Below are 13,321 nucleotides of genomic sequence, written 5' to 3'. Positions count from 1 at the left end.
AAAAAAAAAAAATAATAATAATAATATCCCAAGTGTACCATGAGTACAAAAAGCTCTTAAGAACCAGCATTATGCATATTCAGTTAGCACCTAAAAAAAAATTTGGTAAAAATTTTTTTTTTTCTCTCATTTGTCAAATGACATTGGCATCTGCCTGTTTAAAGCAGGATTGCAGACATTCATTTCATATCTATTTATATTTATTTTCTTACTGTTGTTTTGTTGTATCCTCTCACCACCACCACCACTGGCACCACCACCACTCCCAACAATGCCAGTTCCCACTCCTGTTGCATCAACTCTATTATGCCATCCATCAGAACTGTTAGAAGGAAAACATTGTTGGGGAGGTTGATTCGTTTCAGGATGGTGAGGAATGTATTCAGGATGAACAGCTCTGTAATTAAAAGGATAAGGATGTGGTAATTCCCATTCTGGAATTCTTGTCTCTTCTTTTCTCCGAGGGGAACAACCTTAAAAAAAATAATAATAAAAATAAAATAAATATATGCAAATTGTACATCAATTAGCAGATATTAAAACTTTTTCCAAGTATTTTTATAATCATGAATCGTGTAATAATCATGAATCTTTTCTAGTGAAAAGATTCATGATTATTACACTATTAATTAAAATAATGTTTAATTAATAGTGTTTTAGTATAATAATTAAGCAAATATAGCAGGATATTAATTTCATTCGTTTAGTTTTATTATTCATTTAGTATTATTAGTTTTCTGTAAAGGAAAAAGCTAATGATGCTCTAACGTGAGATAAATTAAAATGTACTTAAAAGAGAAAATTATATCATACTGTATACCTTGATTAAGCATACAAAAGGATACAAATATTACTGAAAAAAAAAAAAAAAAAAAAAAAGAGAAAAATAAAATATATAAAATAAACCTTTATTTTATAAAACTATGTATAAAATATTTTGTTCAGTTATATGTCTAGTTATACAAAAATAATTTATTAAATTTATTACAAAATTCTAAAACATGTAGTAAATGTTTCAGAATTATTTACTGAAAATAATAATATATGTATAGCATAGTATTAATTTGTGCTGTTATGTAGTTTATTTATAATATAATTACAAGAATTTTCAATCCACCATTTATAAGCCACAGACTTCTGAAAAATCATCAAAGCTCTAAGAGAAATAATAAATCTGATAGACATATAGCTTATGATAATTCAACACATATGTTCAAATGCTTCTAAATCGTTTATATTTTTAAGAAATTTAATCAAATTGTCAATAACAGAGTATTTAATAAAATTTTATGACATTGACTAAATCTCTACGTACATCTTTCAACACTTTCTCAACAGAACCAAATGCTCACTACTACTGCTCACAACAGGTTTTCAGAAATTTGAAGAATATCGGTTATTCTTTCATTTATTTGCATCTCTTGGTTGTGTACAATACACTTCTTTCTTTCTTTGCCGCCTCCACAGGAATGAGTCACAGCAGTCTAATTCAGGACACCAAGAGGAAATTCGTGCAGGGCATCTTCTAATTTGTTTTCCATGAAAATATGTTAGTGCAGCCATTTTTGAATAACACTGGCAAAGTTGGGCAGGGCACATTTCAACAAAAAGTAAAGCGATTTAATATTATTGCAATAAGAAAAACTACCCGTGATCTTTTCAAGAATACTTCAATGAATGCTATAAGATACTCTGAAGGTTCCATAACATTTCAGAGTACTTGTAGCAATCATTATGCATCATAGGCTAAAGAGCCAACATTTTTGCAGATGTCATAATATACCAACCTACTATCTTGACATGATTGAGCATTTTCCATACACATCTGGATTCTCTTTTGTTCAATAATTGCTTGTGAGTCAGTGTAAAAAAAGCTTCCTCACTATTCCACATAATATTTCTCTAAAAAATCTAGCTAATCTTTATACTAATCAATAAAAGAAAAAAAATTCTACAAATTCCATCTGCCTCCTATCTATATTACGGTGTTTCCACATTTTTAAAAGTGAAGCCTTTTTTTCAGAATTGTCTGCTGTAAAATGTGTGATCCCACTTTTAGAAGAATCTGCATGAACACTTGGAAGAACTCTCTGAAGCCAGAAACAGGTACAATTAAAGTTCTTTTAGTAACTAACATATTACAACAAAGAAGTGAAGGATAAAAATGTATTTTAATTTATGAAAAAAATACACGTACAGTAAAAGCTTTGTATCTGGAATGCATGGGAATTAGGGCATTCTGGTTATCTCAGCATCCCATCAACCTTGTAAAAAAAACAATGGATAATGATAGTAAACCTGAAATTCTGGTTATTTATCAATACAAATCATATTCACTGCAGATTTATGATAATGTTTTTCACTCAGGTTTGTGGCAATTATCGTTCTCACTCATTGTAATATACACTGAGTGATCACTAAATTATGACCACCCCTATGAAAACCGAATGTGACCGTTGACCACGTGAGGTACGAGAGTGCGGAGTTAGTCTACCTATGTAGCATAGATAAGGTGTCAGTGGTTCAGTAGGTAGTAAAATTCCAAGCGTGATGGGTAAAAGGAAGGAGTTATCGGACTTTGATGAAGGACAGATTCTGAGTGCTCGACGAGCTGGTGCCTCGATTTCCCAAACAGCTGAACTGGTGGGGTGTTCGAGAGCCGCCGTAGTTAAAGTGTAACAGGACTAGCATCAAAATGGTCAAACAATGACCCGACAGCAAAACTGAAAAGGTCAGCAAAAGGTTGATGTTAGAGGTGAGCGACGGGTCCGACGACTCGTACAGGTGCAGCACTGTTGAAGAGTTGACTACCCAATACAATATGTGCCAACCCGGAACAATATCTGGCATGACCATGCATCGCACGCTCGCAAATATGGGCTATACCAGCAGATGACCCATACAGCATTCTGTCCTAATCAAGGTTCATCGGTGTAAAAGATTCGCCTGGTGCAAAGAGCATGCAAGTTGGACATTAGAAGGCTGGAAGAAGGCGTGCTGGTCGGATGAGTCACGTTATTTACTCCATACCGTGGATGGTTGTGTACGGATTTGGCGTTAACAACATGAGGCGCTTCATCCATCATGCATGGTATCAAAAGTGCAGGCCGGTGGAGGCAGTTGTTTGGTGTGGGGGCATGTTTCATTGGCAGGAACTTGGGCCCCTGGTGCATGTGGAACAACGTATCACAGGTCTCCGCTATCGTCAACTGCTTGCTGACTGTGTACACCTCGCTATGTTACACTTTTTCCCGAATGGCAATGGTGTCTTCCAAGATGACAATGCGGCAAACCATTGGTCACTTGTTGTGCAGGAATGGTTTGAGGAACACAGTTCTGACTTCCAGCATATCGATTGGCCTCCGAACTCCCCCGATATCAATCCCATAGAGCACTGTGAGACACTATGGAAAGGCATATCCGGCATCTGGATACACCAATCACCTCCACTGCTGATCGCATTACACACAGCTTGGCTGGCCATACCTCCCGAATGCTTCCGACATCTTGATGAATCAATGCCACGTCGGATAGCTGCATACTGAGGGCAAAAGGAGGCCCTTCGAAGTATTAGGTAGGTGGTCATAATTCAGTGATCACTGAGTGTAGTTTGTGATAAATAGTTTCCCAACATTTTGGAAAAAACTCGGGTTTTTATCTATCTTTTTCTTTTTACAAAAAAAACAATTAAACTATAAAATTTTAAAAAAAAAACTATATATTTTTTAAATTTTAAAGTAAATTAAAAAATTTAAATTTAAAAGAAATAAAAATTTGATTATTTTTTTAACTGTTTGAATTTGCCATCAAGCATGCTGTTGGCCTATATTGTAAAATAGAAACTCAATAATAGCATTGTTCTCTATTTATGTACAGTAAACCCCCGCTATTCGCGGGGGTTACGTTCCTGAGAAATGTCGCGAATACTGAGTTATGGCTCTCATAGTAATAAAGGTGTTCCGTTCCAAAGTATGAAATATATAAGAAAAACTAGTCTAAATTTTTGTCTATGTATGTATTATATATATCTTCATAATATGACTATGTACATAGTGAAATGCAAGCATATGGCATCGAAATGAAAATAAGAAACAATTTAATATTAAATGTAATATTTATTAGAAATTTCAAACAAATCTTTCAAACCAGCGTCTTTGCTAGCTAAAAAAACTTATCCCGCCAGTGCTATCATCAGTTTCACTAAAGTGTTGATAAAGGAGTTTTGCCTTTTCACGAATGATGAGTGAACTTAACGGAATTTTATTTTGAGTTGTCTTCTATCCACAGATAGAAAGCTTTTTCCATTTTTTCTAATTTAACATCATGAGTTACAGAGCAAATTTTTGAAGAAATTAGCGTGTTTTCACAGATACTACAGCGGATTTTTTCTTCTGATTTTTTGATTGATCGTATTGACTCATTGATTTTGTAATGTTTTGCCGCTGAGGAAACACTTTCACCATTACAGATTTTATCTAATAACTCAATTTTATTCGCTAATGTCATCACCTTCTTTGATATTTTCACATTTCTCTTGTTACTCGTAGCCATATTTTTGTAGGGGTTAGAAAGAACTTGTCCACAATAAAGTCACTTTGTTCCGTTAACACACTCGAAAAAGTCTGTTTTACACAGCAAAACGGTAGATTTATCATTTCTGTAAGCATATCAATTTATAAATTGATAAATTTATTCAATTTATAAGCATATAAATTAAAAGCAAACGACGAAACCTTCCATGACAAGCGCATAACACATACTGAACAAGAATTAGCGAGAAACATCCACGCTCGCGATTTTGTCACTCCTCTCCCCCCACCCACTGAGCACTGTTTTGACCGGGAAAGATAATTTTAGCCACACCCATGTTTTTTTATGGCGGAAAATATTCACGGTGCTTTAAAATTCACATTTTTTTAGGTTTCATTTTATATTAAATCAGCGATCGCAAATATGCGAAACCGCGAATACGGATACCGCGAATAGCGGGGGTTTACTGTACTTGTATTGCACAGTTAACTCAATTTATTTCATAAGATTCCAAAGAAATACAACAATATGGTGTATTTCTTTGGAATATGTATATATATATGCAAAATATTTCAGAAGATATACATGCAAAATTTTCCACGTATTGCATATTCTGAAAAAACATTCTTGCCATGTGTACCAGAGACTTCGCAAACAAATAAGCATGAAGAGCAAACAGAAATGCAAAAATAGATGTTGCATTTCATGCTGACAAAGATGTCCTACATGCCAATATTTATTTGAATCCTTTGTCATAAAACATAATCTTCCTCTGAGATGTGCTAATCACACAGACATATTTTTCAGAAATATGTTTCCTAATAGTAAAATAACAAACAAAAACAAAACTTGTGGAAGAACAAAAAAAAAAAAAGCATTGTTAGTGAAATGGCACCAGTAGGGAAAAAATAAGTCAGGATGGTTCTGAAAATTGGGCATTTTCAATTGTTATAGATGGCAGTTATCAAAATTCTAGAAACAGTATTCACCATTAGTGCAAAGGAAGCCATAGACTTTTGCCGCACCGACAAAAAAAAAACACCAAGTGGATAAGAAAATACAAAGTATATGCTTCCCTTCTCATACAGTTAACCATCCAGTTGACCTTTAAATTTAATCAAACTGTCTGCCTCAACTACCTGTGAGGGAAACTTGTTCCAGCAATCAACAACTTACCAAAAGCTTCTTACAATCTAATCTAAACCTCAACCCCTGTAACTTGAATTTACAGTCCCTAGTTCTGGAACTCTTTATAAAAGTGAAAATTCCACCTTCATTTATTTTACTAATCTTCTCAAAGCCTTATAAACCTCAGTTAGTCACCTCTGAGGTGCCTGGCTGCCAAGCTCTGTAGCCCACATTATTAGTATTAGTAATGGTCATATGATGAAATGAAGCCTAAAGCCTATGCTACACCAGACAAAAAAAAAAAAAAACAAAGAAAAGAAAAAAGAGTAAAATAATAATAATAAAAAATTAAATAATTAATAAATGATAAAAAAAAAGGAAATAGACAACCTATGAGTTTCCTTCCTGCCATAGGTAACTACTCAGCTGACCTTTGAATTTACCCACTGTCAGCCTCTATCACCCATGTAAGTAACCTTATTCCAGTAATTTATAACTCGCTAACTAAAATAAAACTTCCTACAATCCAGTCTAAACATCTCCCCCGTAACATGAATTTGTTACGGGGGAGATGTTTACTAGTTCTAGAATCATTTATAACCGTGAAAATGTCATCCTTATTCATTTAATTTTTTGCCTCTCAGCTTTAAACAACTCAAGTCTCCTGTAAGGTGCTTAGTTTCCAAGCTGTGCAACCCACATACTCAGAGTGATTCCTCATAAAGATGTTTTTTCACTGATCTCACCTTACAAGTTACCCTTCTTTAGACCTTTTCAAGAAGCTCAATGTCTTTTTTCAAACTAAAGTCAGTAGTGGAAGAAAGGGACTGAGGAATTACGATATAGTCAGACCTGAAGTTCTCCAAGCATTATAGATAGATTGCAAGGAAGGACCATGATGTCCTTATCTCTACTAGAAAAATATTCAAAAAATCATCGATAGGACACCATGGTCTGTCCTTGCAACCTGTCTACAATGCTTGGAGAACTTCATGTCTGACTGTATCCTAACTCCCAAGTCCCTTTCTTCCACTAGTGTGTAAATTATATTGGGGTGACTGTTTCCCAGGTGTAAGACCTTGCACTTTGCAGGATTAAACAAAGCTGCCACTTTTCTGACCATGCTTGAAGTCTATCTAGGTCACTTTGAAGAAGCTCTGCTTGGTGGTGATCATTAACTACCAATCTTTACATCATGATTGGTGTAAAGATTGGTAGTTAATGATCACCATGAAGTCTGACCATGCTTGAAGTCTATCTAGGTCACTTTGAAGAAGCTCTGCTTGGTGGTGATCATTAACTACCAATCTTTACATCATGCCCTCTATTCCTTCATTTATGTCATTTAAAAAAATCAAAAGCAATAGTGGTCCCAATATGGTTCCTGGGGAACCCCACTTCTTACATTAACCCAATCTAAGGAATAACCATTTAACAAAAGTCTTCCTCCTGCCCTGAGCCATCCTGCTATCCATCTAAGGATTTTCCCTGTGATTCCAACCTGTTAAAGCTTATAAAGTAACTGAGCATGTGGGACTGAGTCAAATGCTTTGCTGAAATCTAAATAAACAATGTCGAAACTATTTCCTAAATCCAGCTCATAAGTGACCCTATCAAAATAGCTAACCAGATTTGTTAATCATGATTTTCTCTTTACAAAACAATGCTGTGTCCTTCAGAATTCCATTTCTATCTAAATGATCCTGAATTCCACCCTTGATCATTGCCTCCGTGATTTTCCCTACTACTGAAGTTAGACTGACCAGTCAGTAATTTCCTACTAAACTCTTAGAACTATCCTTATGCCATGGATATACACAGTGCTGGATTACAGCATGGGATAGCAGAGCCCTTGCCTGGGGTGCCAGTCTTTAAGGGGGTGCTAATTTTACCAATCACAAAAAAAAATATATATATATATATATATATCTCCCTTAGTAAAAGGGGTGCCGAAAATATCTTGGTCTGGCACTGGATATACATTGGCACTTGAGTAAAGTGATGCTCTTATAATTAGCCTCAATGGTTCAATGCACTCGCTTGCTGACTCCCTTAAAATTATAGGGTATATGCCATCAACCCCAAGAAGCCATACTTGTCTGTAGGCTCGAAAGTTTTTTCATTAAATAATCATGTGAAATTTCAATATCATTGATTACATATTTTTCAACTTCACTCCCGTAATCTCTCATTAACATAAAGCATTTTTCTTCTGTAAATATTGATGCAAAGTAACTGTTGAGTTCATCTGCAACATCAGCTGGGATATCTAATGCCATCCCACATCCGTTACATAAGGGCCCTATCTGATTTGTACTTCTCCTCTTTGCATTTATATATGTGATGAATCCCTTATCCCCTCTCTTTGCCAGAGATTTCTCATAATCTGCATTTGCCAGCCTAACCTTTTCTGTGGCACAATTACAGATCAATCTGTAGCTGGTATAGGCTTCGGTACTTTTTATTGCTCCGTAACTTTTCCGTGCCATATATTTCTGCTCAAATGATCTGGCAACTTCATTATTCATCCAACTTGGAATCCTCCTCGTGGAGTATTTTTGTAATGGTATATAAGCATTCAAAGCTTCTGTGATTAAAGTTTTATAAGGCATACCATATTTAAATTATATATTCTCTCTGTGAGATATCTATCCAGTAAACAGAGGCCATGTAGCACCTTAAGTCGCCATAATTTCCTTTCCTGAAATTATAATGCATTCCTTTGCTTTAACTACTGTTGTCTGTCTGTCTGTCTGTCTGTCTGTCTCTCTCTCTCTCTCTCTCTCTCTCTCTTCATCATCATCCACTGTAGAACTCTGTGATCACTTCCTGCTGCTGGTTTCTGGCCCTATTATGTCATCTGGTTTATGGGTGATGAACAGGTCTAGAACATTCTTTTCACTAGTACTTTTCCTGATATGGTGATACAAAATAACAATCATTTAGTCGATTTTTTGCTCCAGTCAATTAGAGACAAATTAAAATCACCCATAATAATTCATTCACACTTACTTACCCATTCCATTTGATTGTAGAGGCTCTCATCAATTAACTGGCCTATAGATAACTCCCACTCTCATTACATTTAACCCAAGCACGGTACTAAATACTATAGGTTCTTTTTATTTAATTTCAATTTTTTGGCTAAGGAGAGCCCCTTTTACTCACCCCTGAATACGCCCCTGTAATTAATATATATAATAATGTTCTTGTTTATACTCTGGCATGACCACCAGGTCAGTGGAGTTTACAATAAATCAATCAATACAAACGTTAATCGTATTTAGCAGTCCCGGGCTTGAACCCCGGTCCACTCAAAAGTGTGTGCCGCTGCATTCGCACTCCTGACCACTCAGCTACATCAGGCCTAAATGTATAATCAATATATATAGCAATGGTTAGGCCACATCTTCAGTACTGCATACATGCCTGAAAGACTCGTTTTAAGAAAGGTGTGGATCTCTTGAAACAGATACAGAGAAGAGCAACCAGATTAGTCAAGAACACAAAGGGTACAACAATACTTCAGTTATATTAATTGTAATGCTTGGAAAAGGCACTTGCAAGGAGACCTGATTGAAGTATTTAAGGCTTTAAATGGATTGAGTAAAAAAAACAAACACAACTAACAAACACAAGAAAATAAATTCAAACTGAAAAAGGATGGCTGTAGGATGGATGAAAATTTGATTTCAACCAGAAAGCAATTGATTGCTGAAACAAACTATCATCTGGTGTTATGGAGGTGGATTGTTTGATTAAATTTAAGGTAAAATCAGACTTGAGGTAAAATTAGATTTAAGGTAAAATGGTCCTTGAGGTTGTCACAGTTATGTCAGACAACCTGTACCTGCTACCTGGGAGTCTAAAACGCTGATTGAACTGATATTCAGGTGACACTCAAGTCAAGTGGACCCAATTTCGGTGAAGTCCGGATGGTCTGTGACAGCCAAATCCCCTGCTTGCACCTTCACGATCGTGGGACTGTTAGTAATCCTGGGTATAACCTCCATGCGCAAGTACATGGTGGGTGACCACCCAGGTGTGAACCAACGTAAGCAGTGGTCGAGGCGTGGCACCCACACCACATGGAGGAATGCCGCCCCTCTATGTTCCGAGGCAGTACTAGGCGGTAGATGACTCTCATCAACTGTGTAATACCACCACTTTGCTTACTGGAGGCTTGAAGTGGTGGAACCCATGTTTAATCTCTAGAGTTGTTCTGGTCAACCCTTCACCATCTCTTCCATCATGCAGTATGATTGATGACTTTTGAGGTTATGATGAACATCGTGGCGAGATCCAATATTCCTTATATTTCAAGGGTACAGCTCTAAAACGGTGTTCGCAGTCCGGCCGCTAGTTAGTACACCAGACCGAACCTATTGGTAACTCTCTAGGAGGCTTCCGGATCAGCTAGTGTATAATCTTGCTACCTCTATTCTGCCAGATAGTGACTGGAGGGAGTCCGAGTAGTGTGTATGCGGCGAGCATTGTCGAGGCCACATTATGTCAAGGAACTAGGTATATTCTTACCATGCGTAAGCCATATCTAAAAATTTCATTACTTCATACAGCATGTCCCACCCACTTTTTCTTACTATTGAATACACCATGAATTGTCAAACTAATAGAGCAAGCTTACCTGCAAAAAGATCTAAACCTCCCAAACACTTCCAAATTCATTTCACAAATATATGTGGTCTCAATTCTAATCTCAACAATGTCCATTTCCACTTGCAGTCTGCCAAACCCCATGCACTTTTTTTGACAAAATCTCAGTTATCGGTTGATTCAACTACTGCTCATCTCAGATACCCAAAGTATTCGCTGTATGATCCCTTTGGCCGCAAAGGTAGTACTTGTGCATATGTCCGTTCGGATATTCCCTGTCAGAGACATGGCAATTTGGAATCTCCTCTCTTTGATCTTCTCTGGCTTAAAATCTCTCTACCTCATTGTGTCAAATTCATCTGTCTCTACCATTCTCCCAACTCCACATCACTTGGAGCTCTTTGACTTCCTCTCTTTGCAACTTGGCTTTCTCAAGTCCAATTTTCCTTGGTGATTTTGATATTCACAACTCCAGCTGGCTTCCGTTTTCTAGTCACACTGACCCAGCTGGTCGAGATGCTGAGGCTTTTGTAATTACTAATGACCTTGCACAGATTTACCAGTTCATTTACCTACAAGAATACCGGACAATCCTAATCATACACCCAACACGCTTGATCTTTTTCACACAAACAACCCTTCTAAGTACACTGTTGAAGTGAGTGGTCCTTTAGGCACTTCAGATCACAACTTGCTGATTGTCTCTTCTTCCATGGAGCCTTTATCTCATGGCTATTACAAAACTCGGGTTGTTTGGCATTACAAGAATGCAAAATGAGATGACCTGCGAGATTTCTTTTCTTCTTTTCCTTGGTCGGATTACTGTTTCAAAACTTCTGATGTCAACGTTTGATCAGATCGTGTCAGTGAAATTATTCTTGCAGGAATGGAATCCTTTATTCCACACTCCACTTTAAAATCTTGTCCTTTATCTAAACCTTGGTTTTCTAATAAATGTGCTAAGGCTGTTCAAGAGAAGAACATTGCATGACGTAATTGGCTTGTTTCCAAATCTGCAGTTTCATTTTCTGCCTATACCAAAGCTCGCAACAATTGTAAAGCAGTTATCAATCAGTCCAAACTAGAGTTCAAACAGGCTAAGAGTAGAAAACTTGCTTCTTCCCCTAATGGTAGCCGAGCATTCTGGTCTCTTCCCAAAGCTATTGGCCGCAACTTTTGCCCATCTCTGCTCCCACCTCTGTCCAAACCAGATGGTTCTGTTGTCACTTCAGCCAAGGATAAAGCTGACCTGCTGGCATCTCATTTTTATTCCAACTCATGTATTAATGATCTTGCAAAAACACCTCCCACCATTCCCAACACGCTCCATTCAATGCCTCCTGTGGTCGTCCGTCAAAAGGATGTCAGAAGAATTTTGACGAATCTTGATGCTAAGAAAGCTCCAGGTCCCTATGGTATTTCTCCACTTGACCTCAAAACCTGTGGCGCCTCTGTAGCCACGTGGGAAGGAGTAGTAGTGCATATCACATGCTTCTTGATTAGACCGGGGTTCGAGCCCGTCACCACCAAATACGGAAGATGCAGAAAGGTCAGGGAATGACCACCGCATATCCCGTAGCAATATGGCCTTAGTTGCTAATGCTCCTAAAAACCAAAAAAAAAACAACAAACGACATCAAAACCTGTGCTCCTGAACTTACTCCTATTCTTTGCCGCCTTTTTTCACTTTCTTATTCCAATGGTGTTTTTCCTTCTGCTTGGAAATTTGCTCATATCCAGCCAGTTCCTAAAAAGGGTGACAAATCCCTCCCATCCAATTATCATCCCATTGCAATTACTTCTACTCTTTCTAAAGTAATGGAGAAATCAATTAACCGCCAACTCTTAAACTACCTAGAAACCTTCTGTCTGATCAATCATCGCCAGAATGGATTCCATCAGTGTCGATCCACTGGTGATATTCTGGCTTATGTTACCCATTTATGGACTAATTCAATGGAAAGGTTCGGTGAAACACAAGTAGTTGCTCTTGACATCTGAAAGGCTTTCGATCGTGTTTGGCATAAAGGTCTTCTAAACAAGCTCCATCTTATGGTTTGCCAACTGTTTTTTGTAATTTGTTATCCAGTTTTCTCTCTGATCACTCACTGAGGGGTGATGGTAGATGGCTCCCTGTCTTCTAACTTCTCCACTAATGCCGGTGTCCCTCAAGGTTCAGTTCTTTCCCCCACTCTTTTCCTCTTGTATATTAATGACATTCTTCCATTGACTGGAAATCCTATCCATAGTTTTGCTGATGATAGCACATTGCATTCCACTTTCCATTTTGAGAAACCTTGCTCTGCTCAATCAGCTTCAACTTCTCGAAAATCTGCTACAATTCCTTAAATGCTGATCTTCAGGTAATTCTCCAGTGGGGCAAAGACAACTTAGTTGATTTCAACCTTTCTAAAACTCAGTCTCGTCTTATATCTCACAAAAAGAATTCTTCTGCTCCTATGCTTATCTTTGGTGACACTCCAATTTCTAGGCAAAATGATATATCTCTTTTGGGGATTACCCTGACTTCTAATCTCTCTTCGCACAAGCACATGGTTTTCTCTTTCGCTCTCAGCATTACTTTTCTTCCAAGCAGATGCTCACGCTGTATAAATCGCAAATCCGCCCTACCATATAGAATATTGTTCCCACATCTGGGGTGGTGCCCCGAAAACCTCTCTCAGGCTTCTTAATTCCATTCAGAAGAGGGAAGTTAGGTTAATTAATGATTCATCTCTAACAGTCTCTTCACTCGCTGTCTCATAGACGTACTGTTTCTGCCGCATGCCTCTTCTACAGATACTTCCATGGGCACTGTTCTTCTGAATTGGCTTCTATAATTCCCGCTCTCTCTTTCAAAACAGTCCAAACACGTGCACTGTTGGCTGGTGGCGTGTCGCCACTAGCCAACATCCATTTACTGTCCAACTCCAAACTCACAGAACCAACTTTTCATCTTTCTCGTTTATTCATTCAACTGCCATTTTCCTCAACAACCTTCCTTCATACGTATTTCCTGATAATTGCAGTCTACAGAAGTTCAAGTCCA

General features: G+C 37.4%; 1 protein-coding gene across 4 annotated transcripts in view; it reads right to left on the bottom strand.

Moving 5' to 3' along the window:
• The window catches only part of Bili (FERM domain-containing protein 8 Bili), a 304,472-nt gene that overhangs the window by 274,405 nt on the left and 16,746 nt on the right, over nt 1-13,321 (bottom strand). For all 4 annotated transcript variants that reach the window (XM_090375504.1, XM_090375500.1, XM_090375501.1 and 1 more), the window contains exon 3: nt 213-473. In XM_090375504.1, the coding sequence (XP_090231630.1) occupies nt 213-473 (261 nt within the window). The remainder of the gene's footprint in view (nt 1-212; nt 474-13,321) is intronic.

This window comes from Mastigoproctus giganteus, chromosome 6 (assembly GCF_048544385.1).
Source record: "Mastigoproctus giganteus isolate SK-2022 chromosome 6, ASM4854438v1, whole genome shotgun sequence".
In the NCBI taxonomy this organism is placed as follows: domain Eukaryota; kingdom Metazoa; phylum Arthropoda; class Arachnida; order Uropygi; family Thelyphonidae; genus Mastigoproctus; species Mastigoproctus giganteus.
The sequence above is the reverse complement of the archived record's forward strand: the minus strand, read 5'-3'. Positions and strand labels throughout refer to the sequence as shown.